Source organism: Ambystoma mexicanum, chromosome 6p (assembly GCF_040938575.1).
Source record: "Ambystoma mexicanum isolate Mex_15411 chromosome 6p, UKY_AmexF1_1, whole genome shotgun sequence".
NCBI lineage: Eukaryota > Metazoa > Chordata > Amphibia > Caudata > Ambystomatidae > Ambystoma > Ambystoma mexicanum.
The window spans coordinates 1,253,996,194-1,254,011,056 of record NC_090935.1 but is presented as its reverse complement, the minus strand read 5'-3'; the positions used below and the strand labels follow the sequence as shown (position 1 = coordinate 1,254,011,056).

Here is a 14,863-nt window from a genome sequence, read left to right as displayed (position 1 = left end):
GACGGCGGTGGACCAGGCTTGGTAGGGATGCACATCCCGCCAGGCTTGTCAAGGGAAAGGGGCCCAAAAGGGCAAGTGCAGGTTGTTGGGGGTTGGGAGGGCAAGAAGACCAGGTGCTGGAGTATACTGGGCGAGTAGTGCCCTGTGGCGCTCAGACGGGACCACACATCCATTCAATGCGAAAGAGGGGGGGCATTAGTAGGGAGGTGGAGGGAATGAAGAAGAGAAAATTTGGGTTTTCAGATCCTTCCCGAATTTAAGGATATCAGGCAAAAGCCTGAGTGGGGCAAGGAGGCCATTATGGAGGGATGCTCCTGCCGAGGAAAGAGATCTGCCCCACACCCTCTGCTTGGAATGCCATCTGATCTGCAGAGAATTGCACCTAGATGACCGAAAGGTCTCTAAGAGGAAGGTATTTAGGGAAATGGTCATATGTAGTGAGGTCCCTGGGTCCAGAAAGGTGTCCGGTCATTTGGTCGACTGCAAACTGGTCGACTGCAATTTGGTCGACACCATTTGGTCGAAATTTTTTTTTTTATTTATATATGTGTTTTGTGGGTTTTCGTGTGGGAAAAAAAGATAAAAAGGGGTTGGGGGGGATCCCCCCAAAAAAAAAAAAAAGGGGGTAAAAATAAAAAAAATAAAAGATTCGACCATTTGGTTTTCGACCAAATGGTGTCGACCAGTTGTCCAGTCGACCAAATGTTTTCGACCAAATGACTGGCAACCGTCCAGAAAGCCTTGTGGATGATGGAGAGGGTCTTGAACTTGATCCTATCAGCCTCCGGGAGCCAGTGGAGATATTTTTGGGCTTGATAGATGCAGTCAATGTGTTTGAGGCCAAGGATAAGTCTCGCAGTCCTATTCTGGATTAATTGAAGGGGGCTCAGGGAGGATTTAGGCAGATTGAGGAAGAGGCTATTGCAGTAGTCCAGCCTCGAGAGGACCAGAGCTCTGTCGACATTGAGTTTCTGTATGTCTGCTGCTACATTTTCCTGCTTAGATTCTTCAACTATTGTCAGTTCATTACAAACGGGGCAGTGCCTGGGTATCCAGCAATAACCGGTCAGCAGGAGCTACCACTGTGGAATAAGCACCTAGTTTATAGAGTTACATTAGTTGGCCTAGGGGAGCCAAAAGTAGCTCCTGTACCTGTTTGTTTTAAGCTCACCAGTCTCTTCTACATTTGATTTGAGTCACATACTTGAAATAAACAGACTGACATTTATTGTTCTAATATAAATAAAATATCAATATCAATCAGTTATATTGATGGTAATAAATACACAAATGAAAGAAAAATAGAAATGTTGAGGCCTATCTATGACATTACTTCACAAACAGTAATGAATTAAAAATACATTATCTGACAATTACATCTCAAGTGACCTACTATTACATTTATTGTACAATTAAAACAGTTTGCAAACACTGAGCGAAAGCTTGAAACTGCCTTTGTTAAACATTGTGAATAGAGCTACATATCATTTGAATCTTGAAATCAATCTTTTAACAGGTTCAAGTTTGGGAGGGCAAACCTCTTTTGTAATGTTCCGTGGTATAGACTGGGCCCTGGAAACAAAATCTGGATCAATTCAATGCGTTTGCATGGCCATCACATTTAGTGTCAGATCCTTCAGGAATTCAAAATTCATCTGCTAGAAGATTGGCATTGCCACCCACTGTTTGCTTCTTTTGGTAACTTCTTGTTGTAATGAGGCATCCCAAGAATTCCTGCAGTTTTTGCTTGGTCCCTTCCAATGTTCTCATTGTGTGCAAGGTACAGCCGGTCTTGGTCTGGCCTCCATACCGTCTATGCCTAAATGCAACCTTTTAGGCCTATACTTCAGGCACATATTATGGAACGCCTCCAAATCTCCATTGTGGCAGAACTTGGAGAGTCCCCTCATGTCTCTTGAAAGCGTTTTGTCGTACACAATCTTTTCAAATGCTGTGTGAGGAGGGGATCCTGGAACCAACCACCATTTTTGTATGCTCCTACTCCTTGCACAATGGTGCTTGTGCACATTCGTGGACATTTTTGTTTTCTTTTCAAGAGGGTATGTTAGAACAATGGCGCATCAATGAACGCCATGTTTCAAGCAGAATATCTATAGATCCATCACAAGATTTTGAGCTCCACCAAAGCTGGTTGCTGATAGATTGTGACCAATTTAAAATGTTTTCTGTAGCCTTTTTTTCCAGCAGATGTAATTGTTTTCAAAATTCATTTTGCGACTTGCCATAACATCATATTGATGCTTTTTGTCTGGGAACTGCTCCTGCATGGCCTTGGCTATTGAAACCTGCCTGTCAGTGGCTATCAAGTCTATTTGCATTCCTATGGATTGCCGAAGTTAAATGGATTTAATGAAACCATATTTTTCCGTGGCTGCAGAAGATGTACATTCAGGTACTTGTACAACGACTGAGCTCATTTTTTTTTTGATCTTCACTGTTATTTCTGTTTGCAGACCTCTACCGCTGTTAAGTGTAAGTAAGTCTTATTTGTTATACCATGGAGCCCATTAAAGAACATGGACTATACTATTCTCCAATACAGTTAAACCATCACCCATCAGTTTACTTTAAACTTGCACTTAAGAGGCTAAGAATAGTTACAGACTGGAGTTTCTTCAGGTTTACTCACCTTCACTCTGTTCTGGACTTTGCTCTTACTCAAAGTCTTAAGTCGTACCATAACTCTTGTCCTCCTGCTCTTCATCTCAGTGCTTGACCACTGCTCCCATTAGTTGAGTCAGAGAGAGTCCATGGTCACTCTTGCCCTGCCTAGAGAAGTTGCCCTTTTGGACTCTACATTAGTGCTGCGGGGAAATCATCTTCCTCCAGTAGCATCATCAGAACCTGAAATATACAGTGGTTACATGGACTCTCTGCCTCCTTAGCACACCCCAAGGTAATCAAGTTAAGTACAGTGTATGCCAAATGTCAATTTCTGTACTCTTGAAGTGAAGGAAAATATTGGTCCGAATATCACCTTTCAACTTCATCTGTTTTGTCACATATCTTTTCTTTTTAGGTTGACGTGACCTGTGTGCTTGCCTGACATCTCCTACAAGCAGTGTAATGGTAGAAATAGGGCAAAGAGCCTAGATTCAGTCAGCTATCTTCCATTTTAAGGTGGTGCCCCAGTGCTTATAGTTCTATAACTTTATGTAGTGTTTGCTTTGTCCTACTAATATGGTCGACCATTCTTTTAAATAGTCATTTATTTTTTCACTTTCTTTTGGAAAGTGATGTAGTACTTGGTTTGATTTTACCTATGGCTTTGAAATTGTCTGTACATATGTTGGCTATTAATGAACCTCAACATGATCTGAGAACAGGAAAACATTAAATATGGTTTAACAAAAGCCTTTGCTTTGTATAATTTTAAAGATGAGCACGGTTAGATTTGCAAACATACATGGTTCATTGCTTGAAATTAACTATCCTTTATGTTTATAAGTGGCATTAAGTTTGTGCTGGTGAAGTCGCATTGTCGCAAAGTGACCTATTTAAGTACATTATATCACACTGGTATGGAAGAATAAGAGATATAACCTATATAATAATAATGATGTAAACACAGCTGCAATCGTGCCTATGATATACTAAAAAGTTACTTGAGAGAAGACTAAGAACGCATTTTAATTTAATTATGTCAGACTCCTCACTTGTGTTTTGCTTTTAGGTTTGTTGTACGTTATAGAAACACAGAAAGTTCTGGATTTGAATATTAATCTCATGGCTTCCTATGTCATTGTTGCTGAAGATGGCTTTTATGATTCTGCAAAAAATTTACTTATTCTGGATCTTGGTCATCTAAAGGTATGTATCTGCAGATATCATTGGCTAAAATGTAAATCAGTATGTGGGAGTGTTTCTATACACAATCATCCAATTGGTTAGAATTCCTGGTAACTGTACTTACAATCCATTTGATGTCCATCTTTGACTTTTCTGTAATGGTAAATCTGACAATTCACATAAAACTTAGTGGCCTGTTACAGGATTGCAATAATTGACCAATATCTAGAACACATTCACATTTTTGGTCAAGACAATTACGTTCAAAATACATCTTTTAGTATAGATAATTTGAATGTTTTCCTTCCTCCCACGGATTCCTCATCTATGATACTCTATACTCAGCACAGCTGAACTTTGAAAACATTTCCATCACAAGGGGGTGTAGCACGGCTCCACGTCGACCCCGCCCGATGCTTCTGTGTGCTGTAAGGAAGGCATGGTATCAAACATTAAGGCACAAGTGATCACACTTCAAGGGTGTTTATTGAACTTCAATTGGGGTTGAAAAACACTGATCTAATCCTAAATGTAAAGATGGGAGCATGCTACGAACATTAAATAATAATGCAGTCCTAGTCGAGTCTGTCAAAATAAAAGGGCCTATACTAATAAACCTATTGCCAATCCTTAATTCTAAATACAAGTAGTGTGGGTGAGACAATGTTATGCAAAAGAAAAGTGTTCAAGAAATGATAGGTCAGGATATTCAAGCCATTGGCTTCCCTTCCCCACGTTTTCAGCATGGGACAAGGCAGCACACTCAAGCTTAGCACACACTCTGGCTTCTCTAGCACAAGGATGCAGTTTAAAACTTCAACATCAGGGCCATCTGTGCCAAAGTCTCTTTCCCATTCAAAGTCTGTTATTTCAGAAGGCATGATGCAACACAACAAACATTAAAGTTCCTTTCTTCTTAGAACTTCACATATTCAACTTCTTGGGTCATTTACTGTTCACCTCGGTCCCCCTCCGCCGGGCTCAGACCCACTTTGACAAAAAATGTTCAGTTGGTCTCCCTCCGCCGGAATTGGACCAAATATCTCACATATACAACTTCTCAGGTGATTTACTGTTCACCTCGGGTCCCCCTCCGTCAGGCTCAGACCACATTTTTCGACAAAATTGAAGACTTTTGACTGTGCACAGGATTTTGCTTGACCCGTCGCAGGTCCACTTCGATTCACAATTACTCATTCTCTTCTGAATATAACTTTTTTCTCAGTTCACTTTTGCCACCTCTCAGCTAGATACCTTACAGAGACCTTTGATTGAGCACCCACGCAGTTCCGGACCACTCTGTCAAAAGTATTGTATCTTGCTTTTAAAGTTCAATCACTCATCAGCACTTCAACTTTACTTGTGTCTCTTATCACACACATTTTAACAAGGTTCGTTCCAGTGCTGGCCTTACAATGTTGCTGCTTGCAACCTTGGCTTCAACACAGACCGGTCCTGTATCGGTCTCCCCAACTTAGCGGCTGTGTTGATTCACTGACGCTGCTTTGTTCTGGGAGCCGAGGATGGTACCATTGCGGCTGGCGCTTCTCCTTGCCTTGATTATTGATGCAGGATGGCCCCGGATATCTCAAAACACACCATGCATTATTGAATGGATTGATTTTCTCCCGCAGATTCCTCATCTTGATAGATATCCATCAACCAGCTCTGCTGCTCGGAAACTTTCTCGACAGGGAGTGTAGTGGACCTTGACTCGGCCATCGATCCATCTTGCGCGGTGGTCAATTGTTGGCTCTGGAAGGGACGTCAGGTGCCGCCATACATATATCTCGTCACTACGCCCCATGCTTCAGTTCCTTTTATCTGCGCGCTCACACGCTGCATCAGGAACCTACTCGAGGTTTGCTTAATGTTTTCAGACTATGTTTTTTTCAATTCAACTCGATATGTCTTTGCAACGGATCTTGGGTTTCAAGCAGTGTTACGATTACGAGGCCAAAATGTCAGTGATGGACCCCACACAAAGTCTGTTCATGGTGTTTGGGTTCCACTCCTAACACGGAGACCTGCATGTTGTACGCCAAGATGCAACCAAATTCCCTGCGAGACAGAGGCGGTAGCTGGCCCTGAGCTGAATGTCACCGAAGTCTCCGGCGCGGTCTCTCGTCAGGTCGTCTGAGGTTGAGGAGCCTGCTCGTCACGAGGGCCAGCACTGCAAAAAAAAACGAAAACGAGGTCCCACTTCAGAAGTAATTCCTCAGCCTCTTCCTCACGGGAGAAGCAACGCCACTATCGTCGGGAATCAGATTCTTCCTCAGAAGGTAAGCCCTCTAAGGGACCGACCGGTAGCGAAGAGTAGGATTCTTTTAAGAAAGAAATGCTTGAAATGTTTCAGCAACAGGCAGCTGTCGATGCCGCTCCCACCCCCGACCAGCAGGCCTCAGCAGCTAAAGCGGCGATCGGTACCCCAACCCCATGCTTGTCAGGAAGTCGATGCCTTTGGCGCCGACTGAGCTTTCGTGCTCTATGCCCCAAGAGGCGTCAAAAAATCACATTCTAGAAGCCTCTCCCATGGCTCCCATCGCCCATCGGAGCCATCAGCGCCAGTATCCAATCAATTGGCCTCTAAGGCTCCGCTGCAAGTGACTAAGCTTGCTTCCTCGGCACCCAGATCTATGGAGCCTAAGGAAATGCCCTTGACGTCGACCAGCGACGTCAACGCCTTTCAACTGCTATCGTGGACAGGCTTTTTCGAATGGTGGCGGTTGATTTTCGGCACCGATCAGGCCGAGGAGTATGAAGAGGTCGACCCCATCTTTGTGAAATCAGGCTGTGTCGACTATTTCGAGGGCCAGGACAATTTGGTGGAACTTGCTCAGGGCCTTCAAGATGCCAGTGGGTTGGACACATCTCCAGACCTTGAGATGCAACAAAAACAACACTACACTCACTCTCATGTCAAGTTTAGGACATTAGTAGAGAAAGTGGTTGACACCCTCGGCCTCAAGTCGTCTGCCACTCTCCATCAAGGGTATAACCTTACAGATATCCTGGATGAGGGCACGGCTATTGAGCACAGCATGCCCTTCAGTCAGGCCGCAGCTGACCTTTTGGCTTCCATCTGGCGAAATCCATGCGCTTTGCCCCCTCCCAAACCCCACCACCCGCCCCCCCCCCCAACGCGAGTACCAATGTCACAGGGAAGTACAGGCCAGCGATAGGCAACCCTTCCTTCCTCTCGACACACCCTTCGCTGTAGTTCAGGCTGCCACTATATCCTCCAGGCCTGCGCCATCCACGTCAAATCTCCCTACAGACAGGGAAGAGAAATGGCTAGACGCTTTGGCCAAGAAGGTTTTTATCTCAGACAGCATGGCTCTCTAGGCCACAAACGTAGCTTGCAGTTTCGCTAAATTCTCCTACAGTTTGTGGAAGGTTGTCAAGCATGTAACAGAATATGTCCCAGAAAATCATATGCAGGACGGATTTATACAGCTGGTGGAGGATGAGATGGGAAATGCCAAGCAGTACTTGCAAACAGGCCTAGATATTGCTGACTGTGCAGGCCGCTCCATGGGGTCGGCAGTAGTTATGAGAAGGCAGGCCTATTTTAAAACCTCTGGCTTCTCTCCCAATGTACAAAACAGTCTTCTAGACATACCTTTTGAGGGGGTGTTGCTCTTCGGATAGTAGGGGGATGACACTTCGGAGAAATTTAAGGGGTCTAAAATTGTTGTTAAGTCGCTGTGTCTGAGGCAGAGGCTATAGGCGCTATGTGCCCTATGGCAAGAAAGCGCAGCCCCCACAAGCCAGGCAGGTGCAGAGGCATTTCTCATGTCCCAGAAGGGGAAGAGGCGCTTTTAAGGGCCAGAAGATAGCAGCTGCTCCTGGGGCAACAGCGCCTTCGAAGCCACTTTGATTTTCCCCTCCCACGACGTACCGGTTGGTGGGCGTGTGGCAGGGCATTGGTCCCAGTGGCAGGAGATAACCTCTGATGCCTGGGCACTGCAGTTAATTCGGTGGGGTTATTGTCTGCCCTTTTTAAGAAAACCTCAGGACAGAACCCCATCTTCACTGACCCAACCAGGACAGGAGCTCCAGGAAGAACTGAGAGCCCTGTTGTCAAAGGGTGCCATGGAAGATGTGCCTCCCTATCAGAGAGGGTTGGGTTGATATTCCTGTTATTTCCTGGTACCCAAAGAAGGAGGAGGTCTCTGTCCCATTCTGGACTTCAGGGCTTTAAAGAAGTTCCTTAGAAAAGACAGATTCAGGATGGTGACGTTGAGAGAAATTCTCCACGCTCTCAAGCTTCCTTTCGCCTCCTTTTGGGCCTCATGGCCTCCTGCATTTTCCTGGTGCCAGGTGCCAGACTGCGCATGAGATCCCTTCAATGGCTCCTACGAGACCAGTGGCCTCAGTATTTGGGAACTCTCTAGGATCCTCTCAGAGTATTTAGCCAGGTAGTTTGCAGACTTGGCTGGTGGGACACGTGCAGGTATCTTATGGCGGGGGAACCCTTTGGCCTCCTTGGCTTCAGACCCGAGTGGTCACGGATGCGTCATTGAAGGGTTGGGGCGCTCACTGCGTGGATTTGTGGAAGATAGGCCTTTGGACAGCATCGGAAGCCAAGTGGCATATCAACAGGCCGGAGCTGCGAGCCATCAGGCTAGCCCTGAAGGCCTTCGCCCCATCGCTCAAGGGGAAGTATGTCCTGATTCTGACAGACAAAAAGCAAGGTGTAGTACATTCCCATCCCCTCTGCACAGAAGCAATGCAACTGTGGTTCTGGTTGCGAGAGAATCAGATTTCAGTCTTGGCAGTTCATCTGGTGCGGGCAGAGAACAGTTTGGCGGATGCTCTGAGCAGGCAGAGCACGTTCTCACACGAGTGGGAAGTGTGCCAGGATGTCCTTGAAGAGGTCTTCGCTCCATGGAGTACCCCAGCAGTTGAGCTGTTTGGAACAGAGTCCAACAGGAAATGCGAACAGTTTTGCCCGAGAGAATTCCCAGCGAACGGTGCACTGAGGGAAGCCTTTCTGGTGGATTGGACCTTCCCTCTTCTTTATGCGTTCCCTCTGATTTCCATCATTCCTTGGGTTCTCCGGAGGTTGAAGAGGTTTCGAGTGACCATGATCTTGATTGTCCTGGACTGGGCGAGGAGAATGTGGTACTCCGACTTCTTGGATCTGTCCACCTCACCGGTTGCCTCTGTGTCCAGATCTCCTAACCCAGTTGGAAGGTGGATTTCTCCATCCGACCCTGGAATCCCTCAACCTACATTTGTGACTCTTGAGAGGATGAGATGTGATGTCTGGGACCTCTCTGAAGAAGTACTTGAGGTATTGCTGGCTGCATGCATACCATCTACAAGATCTTTGTACGTGTGCAGATGGAGAAGATTTGAGGTGTGGTGCAGGGAACGTGAGACTGACCCCATCTTTTGTCCCACCACTACAGTGATGGAGTTCCTTCTGTCGCTGGCCTCAGCAGGCCTTCAGGTCACAGTCAAAGGATATTTAGCAGCCATGTCTGTGTTTAAAAGATCCCCGTATCTTGGCTCATTTTTCACGATCCGGTAATGGCACAATTCCTGAAAGGCCTTGTAGATAGGTTTCGGCCAAAACCCTTTGTTGTCCTGAATTGGGGCCTTAATCTGGTTCTGACATTTCTGATGGCGGCTCCCTTTGAGCCTATGCACTCTTGTCCCTTATGGCTTCTCTCTGTGAAAACAACCTTCTTGGTGACTGTTACATCCGCTAGGCAGGTCAGTGAACTGCAGGCCTTATGCTGTAAGCCACTCTTCCTGCGTTTTTTTCGGGAGAAAGTTTCCCTCAGGGTAAAGCCTGGCTTCCTTCCCAAGGTTATGATATGATATGATAGGTTATTTATAAGGCGCTTAATACCCAGAAGAAGTTTCCCAGTGGGGACCCGAGGATCGAACCTGTGTTGCTTTGTGTCGTCTTGCTTCCAAGGCGAGCACATTGCCCCTGAGCTATCCTCCCGAGACTTTCTCAGAATTTCACTGGTTGCAATCCATCAACCTTCTGGTCTTCTACCCTCCTCTGCACCCTACTAAGCAGGAGGAATGGTTACATCGCCTAGACCCGAAGAGGGCGTTGACTTATTATATTGCAAGGTCAGCTGATTTCCGAAGAGAAGACCAGCTCTTCATGGCCTTTTCCTTAGCCCGTATGTGCCTGCCCATAACCAAGCAGTTTATCCTGCTGGATAATATTCTGCATAGCTGAATGCTACTAGTCCGCTGGGAAGGATTACCAGCAGGCAACAGGGCCCATTCAACAAGGGGAGTCTCAGCATCAACAGCATTGCAGAGGGCAGTCCCTGTCCCAAGAGGTTTGTCGCACTGCGACATGGTTATCCCTTCATACTTTTGTTAAGCACTATAGTCTGGATGTGGCTCGTACAGCTGATGCGCTTTTTGGCAGGGCAGTGCTGCAACATTTCTTAGTATAACTTTATGCCCTCCTCCTGCATCTATTGCTTTGGGAGACTATCAGATGAGGAATCTGCGGGAGAAAGTCAATCCATTGGAGGTGAAATTACTTATCATAATGTTCTTTCTATGGATTCTTCTCCCACAGATTCCTCATCTCCCCTCCCATCCAGCCCTGCTCAGAAAGTCGGTGGTTGATGCGCATCTTCTCTTTCACGTTGACTTGGTGATGGCCCTCTGCGTCCGTTTTCTGTCATCTACCGCAGGTTTTTTTTAAAGAGATTTTTGCTAACGCTACTTCTAGTGGTTGTTCCTCCTTCGGAGGTCTATAGTCAATTTTGTTTAGCCCATTTGTTCTCTCTGTTTTCCTTCGCAGTGTGTGGTGCTCGGTGGGGGGTGAGGGGGAAACTGCGATTGGGGGCGTAGTGATGTGGGATTTATACAGCGCCTGACGTCCCATCCGGAGGCCACGACCAGACGCAGAGCAACACGGATCGATGGTCAGCGGCCGGGTCGAGGTCCACTACACCCCCTGTAGAAAATGTTCCAAAGCAGCAGAGCTGGAGCGAGTATCTATCAGATGAGGAATCTGCAGGAGAAGAATCCATAGAAAGAAAACTATGGTAAGATTCCTCATCACCCCTCCCAGCCGTACCCGCTCAGAAAAAGTTGTGGCTCATTGCTTCTGATTTCATGAAGTGCATTGGCAATGGCTTTGGGGTGCTCATCTCAGTTAGTAAAATAAATGTAAAAAGTGTTCTAATTGCAATGTTTTTAACCTGTTGGTTTCTATTCCATAGTTTCTTTTGAAGGCTGGTTAGCCTCCTTCCGTTTTCCTATGCAGCGTTTGAGCTTGGGAAAAATTGGAAGGAACTGAAACATGGGGCGTAGTGACGTGGTATATGTATGGCACCTGACGTCTCTTCTGGAGCCAACAATTGACCACAGCGCAAGACGGATCAACGATCGACTGCAGAGTCGAGGTCCACTACACCCCTGTCGAGAAAGTTTCTGAGCAGCAGAGCTGGATGATGGATATCTATCAAGATGAGGAAGAATCAATAGGAAGAACATTACGGTAAGGTAATTTCTCCTTTTTCAGCATGTTTTCTTTGTCTTATGCTTTATTTTCTCAGGGTCTCTGTAGAAAAGGTCAAGGGAACTCCCCCCCTTAACACCAGTGTCCTGGCTACATCCCCGGAACTGGACATTCTCCCAGTGCTACCCTGTGAAGGGCTCAAGTGACTTTCAGTGTCTTATGGCTGTGGTGGTTGATACCTTGGGGCTGTGTATTCATTCAGGCCTAGATTACAGTATGAACTCACTGATATTCTGGATGAAGGATCCAAGAAAGATATACTGCTGCCGATTTAACATAGCAGCAGAGGCTCTAGTATTAGAAGCCTAGCACAAACATGTCTTAGTTTTGGCTATGGACATGTGGTTGGCCCGGAAACATCGTCCAGCCCCCCTCGAACCCGGCTTTCCTTTCACTCATGTCTCCCTGAGAGCTTGGTCCAAATCCCTACTGCCAAAGTGTAAACGCCCACTTTTCCTTCTCTCCCGCCAGACAGGGAAAGTAAGAATTTGAATGTGGTACCCAGAGTTTCTCAACATGTCCATCTGCCCTCTGTGATGCATTGCAGGAATTCCTGAGGCTAGGGAGGTTAGCCTACTCTGCAATACCCTCCTGAGGATTAGAGGCAAGTAGGACGTCACCAGGAGAGACTCCTCCCCCCCCCCCCACCCTCAGGGACAAGGACTGCCATTCCCGTGAGTAACTCCCTATAGGACCTTCCAAAATAACATCTTCAAATCTCACTGGTAAAAATATATTTGAGGAAACAACCAGTATGTGTTATTGCCAACAAGAAATCGAAGAGTTCCCTTTAAGTCCCTGTATCACTGGGAGGAAGAAGAGGATGTCCCAGGAACACTTCAGGAGAGGCTAGTTTGGTGGGTGGGCAGGGGGCGCTGAGAGTAGTTCCCACTACTCCAAAGGGGTGAAGCACCTTAGCAGGCCTTCTTCATCGAAGAATAAAGCAGGGTCCGATAGGACAGTAGAGGGCGAAGGGTGCCAAAAACGTCAAAAGCGTGTCTGGCGGTTTCACAAGTCTGATTCTTCGTGTAGGAGACTTGGCTGCTTCTGTAGTTCGGTGAGAACATAGGTGATTAACCTGGAATGGCTGCAGAGCCCCTTCGCTTATCCAACATTAGCTTTGTGCCAAAATTGAGGACTTCCTGTAGAAGATCTACTCTCTTGCAGGCATCCCAGACATGGACCAATCACGGTTCACGGTGGCCTCGGTCATTCAGGCACTCCAGATATCCTGGCGCCAGCGGTGTGGATTGGGACGAGACAATCCCAGCCCGCTTCCCGGGCACAGATACGTGATAGGCAGAAGCCCTCGAAAGAGATCATTTTTTGCAGGAGGCTGCATGCCCAAATAAGGACAACCCGGCTTACTCGACCTGGGTGAATGGAAGGGACAAAATGGCCATGGGACTGAACACAATACTTTGTGGGTGGCCATTTTTCGGACCTTGCCACTCTCTTGAGCCAAAATGCTGTAAACTCAGTAAAAAGAAGTAACTGCTGCCACCAGTTTGTCTTAGGCACACTCGTACAATCACCAGAAAATCCTTTGAGCGTGTCTAGGGCCATAAAACAAAAAGGTTCCCCAGCACACAGTATTGGAAGGTATATTGTGCACTGGTAACAAGTTACCAAGATGATTGGCAAGGACCAGTCATGTTTTATCTGTGGAAGGCAAATATGGGACAACACTAGAAATGTATCAATTTTATAGAGAAGGCAGAAGTTAAACAGCTCCCGGCAGTGCTAATTTCCGTCTCTGCTGAAAAGGTATCAGACAGGGCAGAACGGCTGTATCTATTCCAAGTAATGAAGCAATTGGGATTCGGACCAAACTATATTCAGATGGTGGAAGCAAATTTATAAAGGACCATCAATGAGGCTATCCATCAACACTCACGTCTCCGAGACAATATGGATAGAGAGGGGCACGAGGCCGGGAGGCTCTCTAACCCCCATCTATACACAGTATACCTAGAACCCCTACTTGCCACAATCGGAGCAGACAAAAACATAAAAGGTATACCATTTGGCAGTGAGACACACAACGGCATCTTATGCAGATGATATGCTACTGACACATGCGTAACCGGAAACATCAATCCCTGCCTTAGTAACAGTCTTAAGGGAACAAGAGCAGATGTCAGGACTGAAAATAAACATGACCAAGTCTGAAGTGCTGGAGCTAGGATTATCAAAAGAACAATCAGCAGACATGCAAAGGAGCTCCCCCTTCAGAATCGCTAAGGGAAGTATTTCGTACCTAGGGGTAGACTTGACCAGTAAGGTGTCCAAACTATATAAGGCCAATTACCGGGAGATTATAAAAAAAATCACAGGCTGACTTTGCAAGATGGACCCCGCTCAATATCACCTGGCTGCATAACAGTCAAAATGGTGACCCTCCCTAGACTATTGTACACATTTCAGACTCTCCCAATAGCATTTCCGCAGGCATTTTTCAAGATACTGAACACCATGATATCTAAATTTATCTGGCAGAACAAATGCCCCACAGTGGCTCTAAATCTGCTTATGAGTCAAAGGAATAAAGGAGGGCTGGGCCTGCTGAATATAAATAGGTACAATGAAGCAGCCCAACTGAGAGTGATACGAGAATGGCTCACAGAAAGCAGGGAAAAGGTCTGGATACGGATGGACCAGGCAGTTGCGGGCTGCCCACTTGCCAGCCTATTATGGTAAGCAGGGAAGGACAGGTCCCCAAGCACACGACGCAGTTTAGTCCTTAGAATGACTTGGGACAGATGGTTAAAGAAGGGATTCCTTTCCACACACCGATCCCCGTTTACTCCACTGTTCGGCAATCCAAACTTCCAAACCAAACCCGGGGATGGAAAAAGGCAAATTTAGCCAATGGTGGAAACATGGGTGTACTAAGGTGGGAGATATGGTATGGAACTGGGAGATGGTAACATTTGAGGACTGTAAAGCTCACCTGGGAGTGAAGGAAACCGATTGATATGAATGTATTCAGTTGAGACACTGGCTAAGGTAGCCCGAGGTATATAACAGAGCAACTAGACGATTGACCGAATTTGAAACATACGTAACTTCACAAACCGGGGACAAACCTCTAACATCAAGCATCAATGCTATCCTTCAGGGATGATATGATAGTTTATTTATATAGCACCTATACACAATGTGTTTCAAAGCGCTTCAAGGCAAGGGAGGGAACAAGGGAAAATACAATGACATTCTTACAGGCCATGAACAGTAAGTATGTGAAATTAACTATCGTACTCAGCCTGAAGACATTTCAGATAGTGCAAGAGCTAAGACATAGATAAGTAAGGGAGGGGGAGAGTGGGAAGGAAATGGAAACAGACAGGCGACTACTGTATTAGGTCTGATGACATTTCTGGTAGATCTGGAGAAAAACAAAAGGTGTGTGAGGGGGGTGCAGAAAGGGAGGGGAGGAACAAAACAAGGGACTATCGTACGGGACCTGACAACATTTCAGATAGTGCTGGGAGGGTGGGGACAAGTAAGGGGAGGGGGCAGGAGACAGGTGAGGTTGCT

At 46.3% G+C, this 14,863-nt stretch overlaps 1 protein-coding gene across 5 annotated transcripts in view; it reads left to right on the top strand.

The window, feature by feature from the left end:
• The window catches only part of VPS13A (vacuolar protein sorting 13 homolog A), a 2,994,934-nt gene that overhangs the window by 666,030 nt on the left and 2,314,041 nt on the right, over positions 1-14,863 (top strand). For all 5 annotated transcript variants that reach the window (XR_011280366.1, XR_011280367.1, XM_069625905.1 and 2 more), the window contains exon 20: positions 3,695-3,831. Coding sequence is in view for 3 of the 5 variants with exons in the window: in XM_069625905.1 (XP_069482006.1) it covers positions 3,695-3,831 (137 nt within the window). In the remaining 2 variants the exon portion in view is untranslated. The remainder of the gene's footprint in view (positions 1-3,694; positions 3,832-14,863) is intronic.